The sequence below is a fragment of the Drosophila biarmipes genome, chromosome 3L, assembly GCF_025231255.1.
Source record: "Drosophila biarmipes strain raj3 chromosome 3L, RU_DBia_V1.1, whole genome shotgun sequence".
In the NCBI taxonomy this organism is placed as follows: domain Eukaryota; kingdom Metazoa; phylum Arthropoda; class Insecta; order Diptera; family Drosophilidae; genus Drosophila; species Drosophila biarmipes.
In genome coordinates, this window is record NC_066613.1 from 18,879,415 (window position 1) to 18,902,280 (window position 22,866).

Here is a 22,866-nt window from a genome sequence, read left to right on the forward strand (position 1 = left end):
TTAAATAAAATACTATTTTAAAAATATGCCTCTCTCGAAATTCATTTAGTTATGAAGGCTTTTTACACAAAGTAAGTATAACCTGCTATTTAGGTAATACAAAAATTGAGTTTATAAAATCTTTTTCGATACCCATAATATTTTAGTTAATAGCATATTTTTTACCAAACCAAAATCATTAAAAAAATGTAGTTTTTAAACAATAAAAGCCACTCACCTAACATCTCCGCGTTGACCACAATGTTACAGCTGTACATGGGAGTAACCAATCTCTGTGGCTGATTTTGGAAAGCCTGTCGACAAACCTCCTTGGCAGCAGTCAAAACTTGACCTGGAATTTGTATGATAAATTATATCTAATATTTCTGACAGATAAAATATTCAACCTACCCGAGAAGGGACCTCGTGAGTTCAAATCCTCCCCCTCCGATTGTATGGACCACTCGAGGACCGCAAAACAAACGCCCTGCATGGGCTCCTCGCACAAAGGACCCGCCACGGAGGTCAGTTGGAAGCCGTTCACCAGCGAACTATTGAAATCCTTACGCGGATCTGTCTTCGAGCGAACATCAGTGTCCGATTTGGCATGACTTGACCAGAAGTCGGGCTGCTCGTAGTCGCTGAGGTTGAGCAGAATGTTGGTGCCGCAATTGCGGGGACCCAAAGCCCAGATGCGATTCACCAGCTCTTCGGTGGAAAGGGTACTTAATCCAAACAGCTGTAGATCCTGCAGAGCTGCAATCAGTTTGACTTTGATGGTGGACAGCAGAGAAGTCCACTTCTCCGAGAGGAGTTGATTTCGCGGAATGGCAGCCAGTTCCTGCGGGGCAAGGATATAAGTAAGTAAACTATTTACAAAGATTACGCATCTGCAACTCTCACCTTGAAGAATTCCGCATGCTTTTCAAGCAATTCCACAGCCTCTGCTGGCAGGGGCACTGCTATAACCTTGAGAGTTCCCAATTTGTTGAGCGTCTGCTGCACGGCGATCTTCTTGCTCACATCCTTGTCCTCCGCCGTCTTTACAATTGCCTCATTGACCATATCCACCGTGGCAGCGGGCACAATTGTCTCCCGGAAGGACACAATCGGTTTGGAAACGTTCACCTTGACCTTGGCATAGCTCTGCTCCAGGTCATGGACGCACTTTTCCACATGAACCTCGCCTAAGGTAGTGATCACATGCTCACCCGTGGGAGCCACCGACACCTGGACACATGCATCTGCTTGGTTCAGAAGCTTCAATCCCTTTACCAACTTGGGCATATCCTGTGGCTGAACCGGTTCGATGGCCACGCGTAGAATAGGAGTGGCCATAATGCTTAGCTCGCTGAAGGAGGTGCAATCCAAACTGCTACTCAAGGTGGCTGTTTTGACAATGTGTGATTCCAGACCACCGATTCCCACGATATTCCCCGCAGGCACTTCATCCAGGAGTTGGAGCTCACCTCCCATGAACATGTAAAGATCTCCGATGGTCACACGACTGGCGTAGGGGGCTTCGTTCTCCTTTCGGTGCGTCGGATGGCGAGGATCGTGTTTGGGCGTCAGGTTGAACAACTCCATGCCGCGTTTCAAAGTGCCGCTGAAGACTCTAGCGAAGGCTATAAAAACGAACTCGTTGGGCTCTCCCTCTTCCGGCTGGGGCTCCTCCGTTTTCGTGACCTCCACCTGGGTGCTCAGCTGCTCCACGCCCTGGCTGATCTTCTCCAGCTCCGTTTGCTCACTTTGTAGCTTCCTTTCTTCAATACGACGACGCACCTCATCCCTGCGTTGTTGCACCTCCTGATCCGTGAGCCTCTTGGGTCGGTTCTGAGGCAAGTGGGTTACATGCACTGGTGTCATCTTGGACACAAAGGCAATGACATTCGAACTATCGGCATCGCAAGTGGTGAAGCTCTCCTTCAGTTTCAGAGTTTCCGGCGGCAGGGAACTCAAGTCCACATTCGCTGGGTAGAGCAATCTCTGGGCCCTCTCCTCGCTGATTTTGTGAGGTGGCGGAACGTGCTTAACAACCATGTGCAGGACACTCCTGTCGATGGGTAGCCACTGCCCAAGCACAGCCTTGATCTGCAGCTTGGGGTCGGTGAGTCGCAAATCCCTGGCGGCCAATTTGAGTCCCAATTTCTCCGCTATTCCCGGCAGCTTATCCTTGTCCTTCCTAATGGCTATGATGTCGTAGAGGCTCCATATGTTCTCCAGCACGAACTGGACAAACATGGGTTTCTTCGCTTTCTCCTGGGCTCCCGGCAAGGCTTCTTTCCTCTTGGAATTGTAGTAGAAATCGCCCCACAGCACCTGCTCAAGATCTTTTCGCTTCATCTCCAAACGCTTGGCGTACATGGCGGCAAAGTCCCGGACGGAGAAGGCCCAGCCATCGTAGGCGGAGCAGAAGATGACATTGCCGGAGCTGGGTGAGAAATACAGCTCCGAGTCGTCCACTTCCTCCAAAGCAGACTCGTAGTTGTCCTTCTTGGTTATATCCTCGCGGGCCAAGATATCGGAGGCAAAAATGCTGCCCAAGACGGCATTGACTTGCTCCAGGACCTGGGTTAAGTGGAAGTATGCGTCAAGGGGTTCCATCTGCTTCTCCAGGATCAGGCGGTCCAGTTTGTTAAGCACCAGGACGGGTTTTAGCTGTTCCTCGTAGATTTGCTTTAAGCAGGCTCGGGTTTGGGGACCCACGCCCTCGACCACATCCACCACGACAATGGCACCGTCACACAGACGCACCGCCGTGGAAACCTCGCTGGAAAAGTCCACGTGACCGGGGGAATCAATGAGATTGATGAGGTAGTCCGGATTACCGGCCACTTCCTCCGCCTCCTGGTAGTACAGCGAGATGCTGCTGCTCTTCATCGTGATGCCGCGCTCCTGCTCGTCCGCCCGATTGTCCAGGTAGCGCAGCTTGCCCGCCATGCGCTGCGAAATGATGCCATTGCTGGCCACCAGGGAGTCCGCCAGAGTCGTCTTGCCATGGTCCACATGCGCCAGGATGCAGATGTTGCGCACCTGTTGCCGACGTCGCTGCAGCAGGACCAGATCGCTGCCCTCAACCACGGGCATCCTGAGTCGTTTGTGGGCGTAACTTCCTTCGGATAGTCAGTATGACTTCAATTGGAAACTGGGAATTTCGCCAGTTGGTCCAATTGTATTTATAAACAAACCCGCACGCGGCAATTTCGCAATTCGGTGTGACCAGCTGCGGAAACTTTTAAAATAACAGTGGTGTTAACTAGCAGATGTTGGGCCACTGTTAAGTGATGCTAACAGCCGAGCCTTTTTAAAGACCAATTTACTTGTTATATTAATATTAATATTAGCATTGATATATTAATTAATAATTATAATAATATAAACTACTGTCGAATATTAGGAAAATACCCTTAACAATTATCAAATGCATTAGCTTTTTTTTTGATATATTTGCACTTACTTTTCTCATCTTAGCTCTGCTGTTAAGAAGTGCGGTTAACAGACACTGTTAATCCAATCAGCTGATCACCACGCATGCAGTTGCGCTCTTCCTCTTCCCCGCAACAATTTCGTGATTTCGCACGCGAAAGTCCCATAAAATTGCTTGAAAATGGTCGGAATAACGCCCGCAGAGAAGAAAACGCTCATCACGCGCAATCTGCAGGAGACGCTCGGCGATGACAAGCTGACCAAGATCCTGGCGGAGCGGGATCTGAAGATCTACTGGGGAACGGCGACGACGGGCAAGCCACATGTCGCCTACTTCGTGCCCATGTCGAAGATTGCCGACTTCCTGAAGGCAGGCTGCGAGGTGACCATCCTGTTCGCCGATCTCCATGCCTACCTGGACAACATGAAGGCGCCCTGGTCCCTGCTGGAGCTGCGCACCCAGTACTACGAGCAGGTCATCAAGGCCATGCTGAGCTCCATTGGCGTGCCGCTGGACAAGCTGAAGTTCGTCAAGGGCAGCGACTACCAGTTGTCCAAGGAATACACCCTGGATGTCTACAAACTAAGCTCCGTCGTGACCCAGCACGATGCCAAGAAGGCGGGCGCCGAGGTGGTCAAACAGGTGGAGTACCCCCTGCTTTCTGGCTTGCTGTACCCCGGCCTGCAGGCCCTGGACGAGGAGTACCTCAAGGTGGACGCCCAGTTCGGTGGCGTGGACCAGCGCAAGATCTTCACCTTCTCGGAGAAGTACCTGCCGCAGTTGGGCTACGAGAAGCGCATCCACTTCATGAACCCCATGGGTGAGTCATCAGTTGGTTCTATAAAGGGTGCAGCCTTTAATAGTTTTACACTTTTTTAGTACCTGGTCTGGCTGGCGGCAAGATGTCCTCCTCCGAGGAGGACTCCAAGATCGACCTTCTGGACTCCCCGGCCAACGTGAAGAAGAAGCTGAAGAAGGCCTTCTGCGAGCCCGGAAACATTGCCGACAACGGCCTGCTGTCCTTCGTCAAACACGTCCTATTCTCGCTCTTCAAGGAGGGCGAAGGATTCGAGGTCAATCGTGAGGAAACACACGGTGGCGATGTTACCTTCCTGAAGTACGAGGATCTGGAGAAGTACTACGCTGAGGACAAACTGCATCCGGGTGACCTGAAGGCCACCGTGGAGAAGTACATCAACCGACTGCTGGATCCCATTCGCAAGGCCTTCGAGAAGCCAGAACTGCAGTGAGTAATCTATCAAGGATTAAGAGCAATTTGATAGTGACTGCTTACTTTTAGAAAACTGAGCGCTGCTGCCTATCCACTACCTGCCAAGGTAAAGGCGGGCGCTGCCCCGGCTGCTGGGGCTGACGAAGATGGTCCACATCGTCTGGACATCCGCGTGGGCAAGGTAGTGGAGGTGGCCCGTCATCCGGATGCCGATACCCTCTACGTGCTGAAGATTGACCTGGCTGAGGAGCAGCCCAGAACCATAATTAGTGGCCTGGTTAAGTTCGTCACGCAGGAGGAGCTGGAACAGCGACTGGTGGCGGTTCTGTGCAACCTGAAGCCCTCCAAGATGCGTGGCATTCTGTCCGAGGGAATGGTGCTGTGCACCTCAAAGTGGGTTATATTTATCAGTATTCTTTAGAATAGTTATTTATATTTTGCATTGCTCTCCTCCAGCGCCGATCACACTGTGGTGGAGCCGATTGTTTTGCCAGCCACAACTACTCCCGGCAGCCGCCTCTCCTTCGAGGGATTCAGTGGCACGCCCGACGAGCAGCTCAATCCCAAGAAGAAGGTGTGGGAGAAGCTGTCCGCGGACTTCAAGACCAACAGCGACGGCTTGGCCGTGTGGAAGGACAACTTCCTGCTGACGCCCGAGGGCGAGAAGCTGTCCAGCAAGCTGGCCAACTGCTCTATTAAATAGATCTTCGAGTTCCAGCCTACCTGAGCCGTGTAATACTTACAACTAAGCCGAATGTTCACAAAAAGAAGAAACTGCTGCTAATTTATTGATTCCCCTTTGTAAACCATATGCATTTTGTTAAATAAAGAGCTCAAAAATACAAAAAGGATTTCGCAAATCAAAATAAAACAGATTTCAAAATTTTTATTTGCAATTTTGAATCAAGGCGCCCTTTTCTTCCTCTTCTTTTTTACATCTCTGTTAACTCCAACAGCCAGTTAACAGCGCTGTTGTTCATCAGCTGTTTGAAGTAAACAAAGCCCGGCAGAGGAAATTTCATTTTTTTTACCTAATCCTCAAAGAAATGCTGAAGATTAACCGGCGATTCCTGCTGCAGCAGTGCCTGCGCCACGTCCACAACCAGGTGCGCGTCCGCTTCGCCCCCAGCCCCACGGGTCACCTGCATTTGGGCGGGCTACGCACAGCCCTCTACAATTTCCTGTACGCCCGGCACTTGGGCGGAAAATTCCTGCTCCGGATCGAGGATACGGATCAGACGCGACTGGTGCCCGGTGCTAGTGAGCGCCTGGTGGAGGATCTCCTCTGGGCGGGCATTGAAATCGACGAGGGACCCGGCTTTGGCGGTCAACTGGGACCCTATATCCAAAGTCACCGAAAGGAGATTTACAGGTGAGTAAAGGATAACTTGGCCTAGCCAATTGGAGTAGACGTAATCCTTTTCCCTACCAGCAAAGCCATAGGGGAACTGCTGCGGAATGGCACCGCCTACAGGTGCTTCTGCACCGAACGCCGCCTGGATTTGTTGCGTAAGGAGGCGCTGAGAACCCGGCAAGTTCCACGCTATGATAACAAGTGCCGCCATCTCACTGAGGCGGAAATCGATTCCCTCCTGGCCAAGGGAACAGACCACTGCATCCGTTTCAAGCTGACGGATCACGAGGAACCCTTGGAGGATCTCATTTACGGGAAGGTGCACCACAATGTCAGCGATACCGAGGGTGATCCTGTGGTCTTGAAGAGCGACCAGTTCCCCACCTATCACTTTGCCAACGTGGTGGACGACCACCTGATGGGCATCACCCATGTCCTGAGAGGAGTGGAGTGGCAGATATCCACCACCAAGCATTTGCTGCTCTACAAGTGGGTTTTACTACAATTTTCCCTGTATTTTCTGTACTCAAAGCTAGTATTCCCACAGAGCTTTTGGCTGGCAGCCTCCTAAATTCGGTCACCTGCCGCTCCTCGTGAATGCCGATGGCACCAAGCTGAGCAAGCGGCAAGGCGACATTGGCATCCAGCACTTCCGGGAACGGGGCTACTTTCCCCTGGCCCTAGTTAACTATGTGGTCTCTGCGGGCGGTGGATTCGAGCATAAGGCCAGTGCCAAGCAGCAGTTGCTCAGCATGCAGAATCTCTGTGAGCAGTTCCACATAGAGCGAGTCAACTCGCATCCCAGCCGCCTGAATCCCGAACTGCTGGATGATTTCAATCGCCTGGAGTTGGCACAACGTTTGTCTGCCGAGGAAAGCCGTTTGAAGTTGGTTAGGCAAGTCCAAGAGCTGGTCAAGAAGGCCTACCCACAGCAGTAAGTTGGCTATAGTTGCTCCAAAGGATAACTTATAAAACCGTACTATATTTCAGCTCCAACTTGGATCTGGCCGAGGACCATATAGTGGATGTCCTGAACTGGTCTTCACAGCGCTTGACCCTCCTCCAAGATTTGACCAGCAGCAAGTTGAGTTTCCTGTGGGTGAAGCCAACGGACTACCAACTAAAGGACCTGACAGCACAGCAGTTGGATAACTTGCTCACTTTGCTTAAAGCAATCCCAGACTTCCACAAGGACGAACTCAACATTAAGCTGAAAAACTTTGCTCAAGCAGCAAACATCAAATTTCCGCTTATGATGAAAACCCTAAGGGCAGCCTTGAGTGGCCTAAAAGAGGGTCCTGGCGTGGCGGAAATGATGGAGATCCTGGGCAAGTCGGTCACCCTCGAACGGCTGAAAGAAGCTCTGCCTAAGGAAGAACTCCACTTAGAACAAAACCAATAGTTCGGTTAAGTTTCGTTATATTTTGTGTATAGACTTTAAGTATAGATTAATTTTTATATTTATATATTGATAACTGTTGCAATTTGAGAATAAGATCAATGAGTAGACACCACAATAAGAGTCAAAATTACGTATGATTAATCTCCGTCCGTTTCAGAAACTAATTTCTCTTCGCTCCATTTTGGCATTCTCGTTTTGCTCGGCTAAGCACCATTCCTAGACAATAAAATACTAAGTAAACCGCCTAACTGAAGTCGCGATTGGTAAGTATAATGGGCGCGGCCAGGCTCCAGCCGTAGATGAAGACACCCAGCCAGCTGGAGACGATCTTGACCCACATGGAAGCCTCGTTGCCGTTGAAGAGCTCGATTTCGGAGTGAGGTCTAAGGGGATAAGTCGGGGAATTAGACAAAGTTCGGCTGGATAAGTGGCTTCTACTCACTTGTACCAGTTGGTCAGGGTCATCATGACGTACAGCGAAGCGCAGACGAAGACCAGGTGGAACATGGACCAGGAGTAGGTGACGCCCTCGGTCTCGGTGTCCGTGCTCGACTTTCCCTTGGCATCCGTGCCGGCCTCTGTGTCTGATAGAGCTTCTGTTAAAACTACATTAATCAGAGTGCAAAGAGGGACGCCGGGTGGCCATTGTTTTCACACAGTTTCAAATACCAAGTAACCGAGTGGATTAGTTTGGTTAGTCGGAATAAATAAAAGAAAAAATAAAGCGGCAATAGCAAACGAGGGTTAATAACCAGTATTAGCATGGGGTTTCTTTGTTTGTACAGCGAGGAAAATGAAAAGTGAGGGCGAGCGAATGCGTGATGGAAACTGTGGAAATGTGGTAATGGCTGGGAATGGGGACGTGGCACTGGGGAATGGAAAGGAAGCACCTACCACGCTTCTCGCTACTGTCCTGGGTGATCTTCGAGACCTCCACCGCCGAGCTGATGCAGTTGTACAGGATGCACAGGAGCCAAACAACCAGACCGATGATATTGGTGGTGTCGAAGGTAACCCTGGTGGCGTGAGTGGGTGGAGCCACCGTGGTAGTCGCATTGCCGAATCCCTCCATCATGCCGAACATGCCAGGATTGCATTCTTTTTCTGTGGATGAAGGGAAATCAGGCATTGATACACATTTTGCGGTGGGTTTCTCCTACCCGGATTGTTGGCCACTGCGGACCAGGTCAGATAAACCGTGTACAAGGTAACCAAGGAGCTCTGCAACAAGCCCGAGTGGGGCAAACGCTCCTGGACAGCCGGCAGAACCGAAATCACGCTGATCGCCAAACAGAATATGAGATTGATGGAGATAAAGAACTTGTTGATGCCGCAGCCGGTGCTCTAGAAATACATAAAACACTCAGCAATGCAATATAATAAACTGGACAATATCAACTCACAGTGGTGAAATAGATATAAAGCAGGGTAATCCCAGTCAGCGATAAGATATAGCCCACGAGAGTGACCCCGGCCAGGGCGTAGTAGTATCCCCGACTGTTTTCAGCGCTCTCTGAAAGAAGAATTCACATGTTAACCAGATGATTAAAAACCCGAGATAATCATGTCTCACCTATCCAGTTCTCCGCCAGCGAGTGTGCGAAATCCACAATGATGACCAGCTGCACGAGTATGAAGGCCAGGCCACCTATGAGACCCACCCACATCATTGCCGGCCCGAAAGATCCGTCTGGAATGAAGATGGCTCCAATGGCAGCACCGAAGCAGATCAGGAATTTCAGGGGCCAAAAGTTGTTCTGGATGTGGGATCGCGGATCCCGGGAGCTCTTCACGCCCAGCATGATCAGGGACATTAGGGCGAAGAAGCAGGCCATGCCAAAGCAAATCCTATAGACAGCCATGTAGCCCAGAGCGTACTCGCAGTCGACTTGCAGAGAGCCCCCAGAGACGGCGCTCAGTGCCCCGGAGCTGTACGACGAGGTGGAGTTGATGCAGAAGGGCATCTTCTTCAGGGTGTCCTGCAGACCCGGCGACAGGGCAATGGCCCCCAGAACAGTGCCCACCAGCAGGATGAAGGCGTACATGAAGCGCGAGGAGGAGGCGTTGGTGCAGCTGGGGCAGGCCGAGCAGCACATGCTGGCTGCAGTGCCTCCGCAGCACATGGCGCACTGGAAGTGGAAAGAATATGCGTGTTGAAAACATAGTTTTTATTAGATGTTCTTAACATATGTTTTATGAGGGGTTAGTACCCCTATTGAATGAATCATATTTTGTTTACAGGCGTAGTTAGCTCCTCGAATTGTCTTCCCAAATGGAGAGCTGATGATCTGTTGTACAGGGTCCTAGAGCCCTTCTCCAAATCATTTTAGAGTCCTAGGCAATACCCATTTAAATAGAATTGTCATTTTTTATGGTGGAGCTCCCGCGATTGGGAAATTCCGGAGAACATATGGCTGCCCTTATTGATTTTTAGCCAGGTAACTTTCGGACGGACCTTACGCGCCTAAACTGCTAGTTATTTGCCTAAATGCACCCACCTGAGCGGCCGAACAGAGGCCCAAAACAGCTCCCATTGTCGCCCAGAAGTTATTGTGTTTTGCGTTTTTTAAATTAGATTAAAAAAAACCTTCCTTTTGTTTAAGAAAATGTAGACGTTAGAGATGGCCCCACGGTGGGTGGTCTAGGGTGACCATTTCCAGCACCGATAGTTTCGGCAGCCCTAGCATTGAATATGCGATATTTTTCCCAGCCCTGAAGCCACAGCTGATCCGCATAATCAAACGGACAAACGAACGGACAGGTGGTCTTATCCTGAAAATTAAGTGGATTTCCACATAACTAAATTAATTTTGAAAGGTTTATAAGGTTACCAAGCGTTTCTTGTTTATTTATAAAATTGTCTCTACAAAAAAGAGCATTTCCTTCTTAAAATAATGCCGAAACACCAACTACTGAAATCGCCAAAACTCGTAAAAAATAGGTCTTTCCGCAGGAGCGGATTTGTAGAGACTTTTCACCTTTCAAGTGAACTTCCTCTTGAAGAAAAAACCCACTCTGTCTGAACAGGGCACACTTCCCCTACATATGTTAAGAAAGGGAAGCACTTCAGCTGGCAGCTAAGCAAAACATGTAAGTACACTTATTACGTTGAAAAAGTGGAAATTCAAGTTAAATCTTTCATATCAAATACCATTTTCAAGCCTCAGCGCGATGGAGTCGTCCGTGTGCCGTGTTTGCCTGGTCCACCAAGCTGATGTCCGCTTCCCAGAACCCATCTGCACGTCCTGCCTGCGGGATAAGCTAAATGCATTCCTCGATGAAGATATGTTCCTAGAATCGGACAGCGAAAACGAGAAGCCAAACCTCGAGGAAGCACCTATTCTAGTTGATGACTTGGAGCAGAAGCCACAGAGAGACCAGAGCCCATGCCTGGCGAGAAAGGAACCACTCAAAAAGGAAGACATTAAGAGGGAGCGGTGCAGTATTTCCAGCTTGTACGATGTCCAAGTGAAATTGGAGGACACAGAAAGTGACTATCAAGAAGAGGATGATTCTATCATCGATACAGAGCTGGAAAACACACGTGACCGGCCCTACAAGTGCCCTCTGTGCGGCATGTCCTTTGGCCAGAGCGTGAGTCTTCAGGCTCACTCGCAAACCCACGCGAGGAAGGAGTGCTCGCCGTGCTCAAAGGTTTTCGCGACTGATGTAAAACTTAGGAGGCACTACCTGGAAGTGCACGCGGACGAGCGTCCATTCAAGTGCTCGGTCTGCCCAAAGGACTACAGAATGCGCAGCAAACTTCACAGGCACTTGCGGATCCACACGGGAGTCCGGCCATTCAAGTGCAACTACTGCTCGAAGACCTTTACCCAGGGTCAGCATCTGCGGGCTCACATACGAACTCACACCGGAGAACGACCCTTCAAGTGCCCCAAATGCGAATCTTGCTTTGCTCAACATGCATCCCTGCGAACACATTTTCAGCTGCATACTAATTAGTTTACATCTTAAGAATTTCCTGCCAATCCACGCAGCAGAACGTCTGTCAGGAACATCTTGCCATTTCCAGTCGCCCCTGAACCTCTGTGACGTCTATAACTATATCCGTAATAGCTTTTAGTATAATATTAACATTTAGTATAGCACATTTAGTACTTAAGCACATTTCTTGCTCACTTCTGTTATATTTATAAAATTATCATTCCTAAAGCAACCAAGGGGAACCAGGACTAAGGCCTGGTTAACACTATTACCATAGTAGGGCTATTGGTGACGTGGTTCTCGGCGTTTTAACCGCAAATATTTGCACGTTCTGTAAATAAAATATTATTTACTTAATATTTCGTTCAAAATATTCCTTCTTTGCTTTAAAAAGCTCTAAATGCATCGATAGAGGTATCCCCTTTTAGATCGCGATCGGATAACTAAAGTTATGGAATGTAGAAGTGAGGATTTTGGGTGCCATACCTGACCTAAAATTTCTATAAAATCCAACAAGAAAAGGGGTCAAAAATCCGACCCTATTTTAGTAAAAATATTTTAATGTAGAGTATTAGATAATTCTTCCACAAATCCAAAGAGGTATCCCACGATTAAATCGGTTCCGGATAAAGTTATGGGATCTAGAAGACCCAAAAATACGGAAAAATCGAACATGAAAAGGGGTCAAAAATCGGACCCTCCCTTAAAGAGAATTGTAGAATGTTACAGAATTCATTCACGAATTCAACGAGGTATCCCACGTTTAAATCGGGATCGGATAACTAAAGTTATGGAATCTGGAAGTGTGGATTTTGGACTGCCATACTGAAACCCCTTAGAGTTGCCAAAAAATCGAACATGAAAAGGGGTCAAAAATCGGACCCTCCCTTAAAGGGAATATTGTAATGCAGATTATTAGATAATTCCTCCACAAATTCAACGAGGTATCCCACGTTTCAATCGGGATAGATTTACTTAAGTTATGGAATCTAGAAGTTCCTATTTTGGGTACCCCTCCGAAAACCCCCAAAAATACGAAAAAATCGAACATGAAAAGGGGTAAAAATTTCGACCCTCCTTTTAAGGGAATATTTTAATGTAGAGTTTTAGAGAATTCCTCCACAAATCCAACGAGGTATGCCACGTTTTAACCGGGTTCGGATAACTAAAGTTATGAAATCTAGAAGATCGTTTTTTGGGTACTCCTACGAAACCCCAAAAAATACGAAAAAATCGAACATGAAAAGGGGTCAAAAATCGAACCCTCCCTTAAAGGGAATATTTTAATGCAGAATGTCAGAGAATTCCTCCACAAATTCAACGAGGTATGCCACGTTTTAATCGGGTTCGGATAACTAAAGTTATGGAATCTAGAAGATCGTTTTTTGGGTACTCCTACGAAAACCCCAAAAAATACGAAAAAATCGAACATGAAATGGGGTCAAAAATCGAACCCTCCCTTAAAGGGAATATTTTAATGCAGAATATTAGATAATTACTCCACAAATTCAGCAAGGTATCCAACGTTTAAATCGGGTTCGGATAACTAAAGTTATGGTATCTAGAACTATGGATTTTGGACTGCCATACTGAAACCCCTATAAGTTGCCAAAAAATCGAGCATGAAAAGGTGTCAAAAATCGGACCCTCCCTTAAAGGCAATATTTTAATGTAGAATGTCAGAGAATTCCTCCACAAATCCAACGAGGTATGTTACGTTTTAATCGGGTTCGGATAACTAAAGTTATGAAATCTAGAAGATCGTTTTTTGGGTACTCCTACGAAACCCCAAAAAATACGAAAAAATCGAACATGAAAAGGGGTCAAAAATCGAACCCTCCCTTAAAGGGAATATTTTAATGCAGAATGTCAGAGAATTCCTCCACAAATTCAACGAGGTATGCCACGTTTTAATCGGGTTCGGATAACTAAAGTTATGGAATCTAGAAGATCGTTTTTTGGGTACTCCTACGAAAACCCCAAAAAATACGAAAAAATCGAACATGAAATGGGGTCAAAAATCGAACCCTCCCTTAAAGGGAATATTTTAATGCAGAATATTAGATAATTACTCCACAAATTCAGCAAGGTATCCAACGTTTAAATCGGGTTCGGATAACTAAAGTTATGGTATCTAGAACTATGGATTTTGGACTGCCATACTGAAACCCCTATAAGTTGCCAAAAAATCGAGCATGAAAAGGTGTCAAAAATCGGACCCTCCCTTAAAGGCAATATTTTAATGTAGAATGTCAGAGAATTCCTCCACAAATCCAACGAGGTATGCCACGTTTTAATCGGGATAGAATTACTCAAGTTATGGAATCTAGAAGTCCTTTTTTTGGGTACCCCTCCGAAAACCCCTAAATATACGAAAAAATCGAACATGAAAAAGGGTCAAAATTTCGACCCTCCTTTTAAGGGAATATTTTAATGTAGAATTTTAGAGTATTCCTCCACAAATTCAACGAGGTATTCCACTCTTAAATCGGGGTCGAATAACTAAAGTTGTGGAATAGGGAATTGTGGATTTTGGGCTGGCATACTTCCCAAGCAGAAAAATGAAAACCGCTCCTTAGAAGAACCCCATGGTTCGAAACCAGGGTTGTTTCCCATTTCGGCCGCACTGGCGCCCTTGCTAGCGATGTGGCAAGCACACTCGATAGGCGATGGTCGGCTGCACACTCGATAGTCGTGTCCAGCAGCGAGCAATCGCTCCGGGGCCACCGCTACAAAATCGCACCCGCAGCGAGAATCCGCTCATTTCAAATTTCCAAACTCCCGAGAGCGGTTGCGGTGGCGTCGTCAGAACAGCGGCTCCTGAATCCATCCGAATCCGAATCGAAACGAATCGCATCCAGCCAGACACCAGACATCCTGCACTGCCTTGCCGTGGAGCTGAAACCCGAACCCGAATCCGAATCGCAGCGCAGTGGTGGTTTCTCTCTCGCTCTCTGCCCGCCCGTCTCTTTCCCCCGCGCGTGTGTGTATGTGTATGCGAGTGGCAGGAAAAGTGCGAAGCCGAAATCTTTTTAGCTGAAAGAAAGCGCAACTTCAGTTCGCGAAGCCCAGAGTAGTAGTAAAAGAAAAGCTCAAAACTAATAAACAACCAAAAAAACAAAAACAGCAAAAAACAAAAGCAGCAACAAAAATGGCAAGCGAAGTGGCCCAAATACCCGCCGAGGAAACGCCCGCAGTGGCGGCGGCGGAAAAGCCAGAAGAGCCGGAAAAGCCAGCAGCCCAGCCAGCGGACTCAGCGGCGGCTCCGGCTGCCGCCCCCGCCGTGGAGAAGGCGTCGGAGGACGGGGAGGCCGACAAGAAGGACGAGGCCGGCAAGCAGGAGAAGCAGCAGGACGGCGAGGAGCCCAAAAAGGAGGAGCCGGCCGCCGCTGCCGTGGCCGCCAAGTCGGAGGCCTCGCCCGCCCAGAAGTTCAATGTGCACAAGACCAACTTCGAGAAGGACATCATCTATCTGTACCAGTTCTCGCGCACCCCGCTGCTGCCCTCCCTGTCGCCCTACTGCCTGAAGGTGGAGACCTGGCTGCGTCTTGTGGGCCTGAAATACGAGGTGAGTGCTCGCGATAGCCCGGGGATAGAACCCCAGGATAAACCAAGATAAACCGAGAAAACCCAAACACATGAAAAGGTTACCCAAGATAGCCCAGGAAAACCCAGAAAATCCCCGAGAATCCCAGATATCCCAGATTTTTCGAGGCATTTTTGCGGTACAGATTTTTTCCCAGCTCCTGCGGGCGAGAGGGAGAGCCGAGAGAGAGCGAGCCAGCGCCGCCATCATGGTGTGCTAAGCCTGCCTGTCCCGTGTGTGTGTTTGTGACCTGCCCTGCCCCGTAACTGAAAAAGGGATACATTTAGCCTGCCCTCGCGCTCTCTTACCCCCGCCCCGTGTGCGTGTGTGTGTGTGTGTGTGAACCTGTAGCCTGGTCCTGTGCGCCTGTGTTGGTGCACAGCGTATACATAAAATTTGTGTGTGCGCCGACGCCGACGCCGCCGCTGCGTTGCTGCTTTATGCTCCACTCTGTGGCCCCCTTTGTCAATCCCCCGCCTCGCCGCCCTCCGCCCCTCGCAGAGCCCCTTGCAAAAGTCGTGCTTCAAATTTTGCACTTGCCGACTCTCTCTGTCTCTCCTTTTGTCTCGCTTCCTCCTCTCTCGCCGTCTGCTCTTTGTCTTTTGTTGCTGCACTGTTTTTTATTTCACTTTTCTTTCGACTTCTTTTTGCACCGCGAGAAAAGTGTGACCCAAGATGCTCGTCGCCTGCTTAACATCCATCTGCTAACTCCACTTAATCAACTGCAATTCGGTCTCCTTTCTCTCCGTGCACAGAGGCAGCAGCAGCAGCAGCTTGTAATTGCTTTTAATAAAAATTGATGCAGTTTAAGATGGACTCAGAAATAGCTGTCTCCAGCCCCGCTCCCGCTCCCCCTCTCCGCCTTTTCCCTTTCCTTTGCTTATCCGTTAAGTAGCTGTAATAGTGTGTGGGAGGGGTGGGGGGAGCAGGCAGACAAACAACTGTCAACGACTTCCAGTGGTGCCTTCCATTTTAGCCCGTTTTTCTGCTTCTTCGTTTTATTATTATTATTTTTTCTTCACTTTTTAAAGCGCGCGCCTATGCGGTTTGCATATTTTTCATATATTTACGAGAGGAAAAACTTGTAGTAGTGGGGGAGAAATGGGTGCGGTCACCCGCACCCGCACAAAAACTGGCGACGCAATTGCTGTTTAATCTTATTAATTACATTGGTTAATGAAAAACGAGCCACTCGACGTTGGAAGGAATGTTTTGTTAATTGATGCCGCTTTCCAGATGCCGATAAGCAATCGCCCCCATATGTTGCATTCCACATTCCACGACGACGAGTGGGGGCGGGGGGGAAGGCAATTATGATTGACAGTAGTCCGTCAGTTGGCCCGCAGCTGGAAATTACTTTCCATTTTCATGATTCCCATTTCCACTGATAAGAAGGCAGCCGAAAAAAAAACAACACAGAAAGAAAAGAGTTCAACAAACTTGGGGACCTTTGACATTTCTGGTTTGTTGTTGCAGCGCGCATTAATCATAAAAAGGGAGGGTGACTGTAAGTGCAACTGACTAAGCCAGTTTTCCCCCCTTGCGTTTCTGCTTGTTTTTTTTTTATACCCCCCGCTGCTACGGCTCGACTGCATTTTTTCCTTCGCTTCCCTCCTTTGTATACACACATTCATCAGCGTAAACAAGAGCAGAAGTTGTTTCTTTATTGATGATAAACCAAATGCATATTTTTTTCACACCACATTGAAGGCGGCGCCCATTAATAAACACTGGAACAGCAAGCAGAACAACAACAACAGCGGCGGCAGCCAGCAGCGATGCATAAGTTTCGCTTTTAAGGCGGTGGCCCGCATTGCTGGCATTCCTGAGTGTCGCGCGCTCGTAGATTGTGCAATTAATTTACATTTTCCCTGCCATAATGATTAGAATTCAAATAGAAATGCTGGCGCGCCATTTCATTTGTGCCACATTGCCAGCCTGCTGCAGTTTCTGGGCATTCTGGCAACGCTGCTGCGGCCTCCTGCTGCAACTGTACATGTGCGAATGTGTGCGTGCTGTGCCGTGCATGTGTGTTCGAGAGGAAATGGAGTTTTTTTTGTTGGTTTTTGTATTTTCTGGTTTTCGTATTTTTACGTATTGTTGCTGCCTTTGTTTTAATTAATAAACCGCATATTTGCATTAAAACAACACACAGTGGACGGCCTTTGTTGTTGCTCACTCGCTCCAGTGCAATTCTCCCGCTCGCCGCTCTCTTTGCAACTGTGCAAGGGTGTGGATACACGCACACACACACACACACACACACACACGCAGGCTGCATAATTGCATTGCTGTTGCTTCTTCTTCTCGCCTGACTTTACACTGCAAAAAAACAGGGAAGAAGGAACAAAGATGATTGGGGAGGCAAAGCCATTGCCTTAATTGGCATAATGATTTAATAAAAAAATAAATATTTGCATTGTGCGTGGGCCCACGATGAAGTAGAAGATGGTGGAGCCGAAGAAGAGGAGGCAGGCAGGCAGGCTGCCCCGTTTTTGTGGATCATTGGAATTGAAAAATGGACTCCACCCTTTTTGCAGAGCGTTGCGATGCTGCCGCTGGAAGGCGAAAATCTCTCTACAACTACAACGCTCCTCTCTCCGCACTCTCTCTCTCCTCCTTTCCGTCTCCCAACCGTGTCTCTCTCTCTTTTGGCGGACAACCACACCCTGCCTCTCCCTTTTTTGGCAGAGGGCGCGCGAAAGCATAAAATATGGCAACGGCTTTGGCTCGCTTTTTGTTATGGCCCTCGTCGCACTTCTAATTAGAAATTATTATGTAGATTTGTGCAGCCAAGCTGAAAATGAAAAGGTTCACAACCCGAACCGGACACCCGCCTATAACTGTCACATAGCTAACGGTAACGCTTCGTGCGGACGTGTGTACACACTGGAAGGCGCTGGAATATGTCAAAATGTTCGAATAGCGGGCAATTGGAACGGCGTTTTCCCTCCCGCTGTGCGCCTGTGTGCTGTGTTGCTGCACATAGGGGTGTTGGTTTTTTGGGTGGGTTTTCGGTTTTCGAGTCGGGGTTTTGGGTTTTTGGGTTCCTGGGAGGTACAGCTAGCTTTCGTGTAGTGGTTGGTTTTTCAGCATCTGCTTGGCATACATAGGAAATGCCCAAATACACACGCAAACAACCGATTGCCGGCTAGATGTATGTCATGAGCGCCATCTAGCGGCCGGAATCCTTGCGGGGGAGTGGACTACATTTCGCATTAGTCATGGCTGTAAAAAAAACCACTTCCCGGTTCCATATGGCCATTGACCATCTCGAGTTTATGAGTATCTTTAAGATACCGAATGTTTCGAGGCAAGATTGTTCGCTTTAATTATCTCATTGCTTTAGGGGTATAACGATTAGATACACTTTAAATTTATAGATACTATAGTTCAAAGTAGACATATTTTAGCTAAAGTTTCTTTACTGTATAATAATGGCTTTGAAAAAATAAACTACAAATGCTATTTGAGCACCACTTATTATGATACATTATTAACCAGTTTAAGACAATTTTAATTCAGGTATTTTAAAAATTATTGTGAAATAACTTATTCTAACAATAATCCCTAGAAGCAATTTTCAATATTAAAAGACCATCCCCAAATTTATCCAAGTTAAGTGGTATTGCTCATCCCAAGCTCAAAAAAAAAAATGCTTGTGAAATAGGAAATACCAACTTGAATGACCAATTACGGCCTTATTTGTTCTCACTGCATGAAGTGGAATGCTGCCCGCAGATAAAGGGTGGGGTAAACAATCGCCCACTCCCCCACATTCCTTGCACGATTACTCATCCCACTCAACGAGCAAATTAAATTTATCTTCGCGTTCTTTCCCTTTGCAGAATGTCGATCATAAGATGCGTTTCCGCTCCAAGAAGGGTCAGCTGCCGTTCATCGAGCTGAACGGCGAGGAGATCGCCGATTCGGCCATCATCATCAAGGAACTGTCGTCCAAGTACGAAAAGAACCTGGACTCGGGTCTCACCGCCGAGCAGAGGAACGTGTCGTACGCCACGATTGCCATGCTGGAGAACCATCTCATCTGGATCATCTTCTACTGGCGCGCCAAGTATCCGGACAATGTGCTCAAGGGCTACAAGGTCAACTTGCAGCACGCCCTCGGCCTGCGGCTGCCCAACTCGATTCTGAACTTCTTCTTTAAGATCACCTTTGGTCGCAAGGTAACTGGATAGTTTGAGATGTTAGCGGTCATGCTCATGGTCCACGATTTTCACTTTCCCAGAGATTGTATGATTTTGATTAGAATTTTCATTGAACCATTGCATACTTTTGGTCATTGTTGTAATTAGTTCTACAGCGTTTTCTCTACCAATCATAGTCGATATCATCTAATTATAAATACTTTTTGACATTTTGGTATAAATATTGTTCTACGTTTTTCTTGTTGGTAAAACTAATCTATCTGTTGGTGTTTTACAAAGGTCTAACATTTTTAATTTGATTTGTACATTTTATAAAAAACATATTCAACTTAATAACTTTTAATCCATAAAACATGCTTTAAATCTTAACCTTTTACTATGTGATTATTAATGTGATTTTACAATATACCTACATTTTGAAATGACGTTTAAGGGTTTAACATATAAATAGTATAGTATTCCTTTAGAATAGACTGTACTTGATATAAGTCAAACAAAGGAAGTGAAAGTGAAAACCGGAAGATGCCTGCTAGTCAAGTAGAAAAACAGATTTTTCAACGTTAGAAGTAGCTGATTTATTTGGTCTCGAAATATCACAACGCCAGGCAGCAGCTGAGCCTGCAGAAGTTCCTAAAACCGAATGTATCCGCACTTTGTTTAGATTGAAGTCGAAATCGAAAACCGGAGAGGTTCCCAAGTTGGCTGGCGTTGTGGATTAGGCGGGGATGGATGGGTAGTGTAAATAAACAACACTTGAAAATTGAAACTAAGGAAGCGGTGGCGTATTATATTGCACCTAGCTGTACGAAAAACAAAATAAGAATGAAATGATAAAACTCCAAACACCACCACCATCCCCACACACATAGTTTATCCCGAACAGGCCGGGGGCATAAACAATGAATCCCTGGCGGGATGGATTTGTTTATCACTCGATCGGTTCTCACATAACAAAAACCCAGACCCCAAGCGGGAAATGGAATGGAAAACAATCGTTATTTTACCACTAACTCTTGCATGTTTTTCTCTTTTTTCTTTTTCGTTCTTTTTTGCATACTTCCTTTGGTTTTGAACATCTAACTGTGTAATGCGTATTGCCCCGAAACCCCTCAATAACTCACATCACATCTCCAACACCCCGTATCCGAATCCGTAAAACGTATGCTTGTGCATCCCCCAACAATCCGTAACCCCCTCCAAAAACATCCGTAACTGCTGTACGGCAAAACAACTATTGAACACAACAAGTGGTTCCAGGGCACAAAGAAGCTGAAGGCGCATGGCATCGGCGTCCACAGCGCCGAGGAGATCGAGGAGTTCGGCAAGAACGACCTGAAGGTGCTCAGCGAGATGCTCGACTGCAAGCCGTTCTTCTTCGGCGACGAGCCCACCACCCTGGACGTGGTGGCCTTCGCCGTGCTCTCGCAGCTCCACTATCTGTCCAAGGACATTGCGTATCCGCTGCGCGACTACATGACCGAGAAGTGCCCCAACTTGATTGGCCACGTGTCGCGCATGAAGGACAAGTGCTTCCCCGACTGGGACGAGATCTGCACGAAGCTGGACCTCAATGCGCACATTCCCAAGCCAGAGTGAGTGTAGTTTGGTGTTGAAATCCTGGTGATCTATTTTCTAATTTTCATACACTTTTCCAGGCCCGAGACCAAGGAAGGCAAGGAGGGCGGCGAGCAGGAGAAATCAAACGAACAGGAGGGCACTGAGGGCGACAAGATCGAGAAGGAGTTGGAGAAGGACAAGGTGAGGCCCAGATCCCCAAAGCCAGATGGTCTTTCTCTTATAGAAGCTAGATTAAATAAATGTAGAGTCCGAAAATAATTTATATTATAATTTAAATGTCCCTTAGAATATAATATTAAGTGATTTTTTAATATGATGTTATAATATGAAAAAAATCAAAAATATATTCTAAAAGTTCTATAATAAGACATTATATGATTTAATGTGACATGATTTGATATTATATGATATAAAAGCAAGAAGAGGACTTAAATTATAATTCTTAACATTTATTTGTTACATTTTATTCTAAGTTTTTACGAGGAAAGACCTTATAATTCCCAATCCTTCCAATTCTTCTGCACATATTAACCCGTGTCCTTGCTCTCTTCCAGTCAAACGAGAAGGAGTCGACCGAGGAGAACAAAGAGAAGGAGGAAACAAAGTAATTTCGCCGTTAGTTATATGCGTACATATATCTAGTATATGTGTATGATCGAAGGAAACAAAACACCCCACATACACACACATTATATATATATACATATGTAGTACGATACTATATAGTAAGGCCCTATATAGCTAGGCGCTGCGCTCTCATATATAAGCATTCAGACATCAGAAAACCACTCGAAAAGCTAAAAAAAAGAACACCTTAACAAAAACACCCATTTACACACACCTAGGACAACTGTAAAGCAAAAGCAGGCAAAAAAACCATCAGCAAGAGAACGATCCACTAAGTAATGAGAAAAACAAAAAAGCATATACAATAACGTAACGTAAAACTTTGGACATCTTTTTTTATATATTTACACGACGACGACGTTTGTATTACAAGAACAAGAAACAAAAAGCGAAAAATTCAAGAAAACGCAAAAAAAAACCGTAAAAACCATTTAGTATAAAATTATAAAAGTTTATACGTATAAATATTAAGAAGATGATTATGATGATGAATGAAAGCGATGAGAGCGGGGGGAGAAATTATAAAAAATTAGTTAAAGAACTCGAATAAAACAAAGAACAAGTGAGCAAGACGTGAGCAAAAGAGTGAAGCCCGATAGGAGGAAAAGTTAGGAGGTGTAGAACAGCATACAATACGCATTAATCATTAGTTTTCATTCAAACGCGATCTATAAAATACACACTCATCTCACACACAAACACACTTATAGCATATGCAGCAACAATTGCAACTCGATGGTATTGTTTACTCTTCCAAAATTGATTAAGCTTAAAGTAAAGAAAGGATCCGCAAGCAGTGCGACAGGAGGATGCGATATGATACGGCATATAGTGATGGTTAGTAGGGATGGCATGCAATGGGAATGAGAACGAGAATGATAATGAGAATGGTATAGGAATGATGTAAACGGAATGACGGCAATTAAGTTTATTTTTTATATATATATGATTGCAAATAGTAATTTTGATTCTCGTGTGCAAATAATTAAACAAAGCGGATAAAATTTATTACTTATAATTATATACATAAACCTTATATACGCCCATTATGCATAAAGATGTGTATAAAAAAAAACAAAACAAAAACGAAACAAAACAAACAACAAAACATAAGAAACTGTATGTTGGTTCTTTTATTATATTATATTTTATTTCTATAAATATTATTGTAATTGTACTGTGTATTATGATTTTGCAAACCAAAATCCCCTCGTATGAGATGCTCAGAGCGTTGATCCATCGATGATTCACCCCCACACACACAAAATCAAAACAATTCGAACCAAAAACAAATACTCGGCCATCCATACGAACAAAATTTATCTTTTAATTTGTACGAATTTGTAACTACTTATGTATATTCTCCTTTTTGGTACGTCCACTGACACAAAATTATGTACGCCTCATTTATTTTGTCTACTTCCTTGTGTTTTATACGATTTACTTCTAATGATATTGATTATGCAAATATATATATAAATATAAACATAATTTCAACTGTAATTAAAAATGCTGCAGACAACAAAAACGAACGACAAACTCATAGGAAACACCGCAGACATCTGAGG

At 46.2% G+C, this 22,866-nt stretch overlaps 6 protein-coding genes across 9 annotated transcripts in view; 4 read left to right on the forward strand and 2 right to left on the reverse strand.

The window, feature by feature from the left end:
- LOC108034863 (elongation factor-like GTPase 1) overlaps positions 1–3,182 on the reverse strand; it is a 76,733-nt gene extending 73,551 nt beyond the window's left edge. Inside the window, exons 1-3 of the mRNA XM_017110038.3 lie at positions 883–3,182; positions 391–820; positions 218–331 (exon numbers count right to left, since the gene is read on the reverse strand). Coding sequence (XP_016965527.1) covers positions 218–331; positions 391–820; positions 883–3,066 — 2,728 coding nt within the window. The 5' untranslated portion in view covers positions 3,067–3,182. The remainder of the gene's footprint in view (positions 1–217; positions 332–390; positions 821–882) is intronic.
- A 326-nt stretch (positions 3,183–3,508) lies between these two features.
- Positions 3,509–5,485, forward strand: LOC108035639 (tyrosine--tRNA ligase, cytoplasmic). Its single transcript, XM_017111344.3, has 4 exons — positions 3,509–4,226; positions 4,286–4,652; positions 4,707–5,030; positions 5,094–5,485. The coding sequence occupies exons 1-4, from the start codon at positions 3,587–3,589 to the stop codon at positions 5,338–5,340; spliced, it is 1,578 nt and encodes a 525-aa protein (XP_016966833.1). The 5' UTR covers positions 3,509–3,586; the 3' UTR covers positions 5,341–5,485.
- A 155-nt stretch (positions 5,486–5,640) lies between these two features.
- Positions 5,641–7,520, forward strand: LOC108035469 (probable glutamate--tRNA ligase, mitochondrial). The gene is made up of 4 exons (XM_017111117.3): positions 5,641–6,009; positions 6,070–6,480; positions 6,539–6,925; positions 6,982–7,520. Exons 1-4 carry the CDS (start codon positions 5,684–5,686, stop codon positions 7,391–7,393), a joined length of 1,536 nt encoding a protein of 511 aa, XP_016966606.1. The 5' UTR covers positions 5,641–5,683; the 3' UTR covers positions 7,394–7,520.
- LOC108035470 (serine incorporator 1) lies at positions 7,394–10,026 on the reverse strand. Of its 3 annotated transcripts, none has more exons than XM_017111120.3 (7): positions 9,892–10,026; positions 8,967–9,522; positions 8,797–8,906; positions 8,554–8,737; positions 8,288–8,497; positions 7,836–7,977; positions 7,394–7,776 (listed from the first exon to the last, which is right to left on the reverse strand). In XM_017111120.3, exons 1-7 carry the CDS (start codon positions 9,925–9,927, stop codon positions 7,638–7,640), a joined length of 1,377 nt encoding a protein of 458 aa, XP_016966609.1. In that variant the 5' UTR covers positions 9,928–10,026; the 3' UTR covers positions 7,394–7,637. The 3 variants fall into 3 exon arrangements, with proteins under 3 accessions (XP_016966609.1, XP_016966608.1, XP_016966607.1); XM_017111119.3 differs by having other exon boundaries at positions 7,836–7,989; XM_017111118.3 differs by having other exon boundaries at positions 7,836–7,998.
- Positions 10,027–10,194: 168 nt separating this feature from the next.
- On the forward strand, positions 10,195–11,697 carry LOC108034540 (gastrula zinc finger protein XlCGF7.1). Its single transcript, XM_017109466.3, has 2 exons — positions 10,195–10,483; positions 10,555–11,697. The coding sequence occupies exon 2, from the start codon at positions 10,565–10,567 to the stop codon at positions 11,354–11,356; it is 792 nt and encodes a 263-aa protein (XP_016964955.1). The 5' UTR covers positions 10,195–10,483; positions 10,555–10,564; the 3' UTR covers positions 11,357–11,697.
- A 2,397-nt stretch (positions 11,698–14,094) lies between these two features.
- On the forward strand, positions 14,095–22,789 carry LOC108035213 (failed axon connections). Of its 2 annotated transcripts, none has more exons than XM_017110728.3 (5): positions 14,095–14,906; positions 18,773–19,111; positions 20,342–20,685; positions 20,749–20,851; positions 21,226–22,789. In XM_017110728.3, exons 1-5 carry the CDS (start codon positions 14,490–14,492, stop codon positions 21,277–21,279), a joined length of 1,257 nt encoding a protein of 418 aa, XP_016966217.1. In that variant the 5' UTR covers positions 14,095–14,489; the 3' UTR covers positions 21,280–22,789. The 2 variants fall into 2 exon arrangements, with proteins under 2 accessions (XP_016966217.1, XP_016966218.1); XM_017110729.3 differs by having other exon boundaries at positions 14,096–14,906; positions 20,351–20,685.
- Positions 22,790–22,866: the final 77 nt, after the last annotated feature.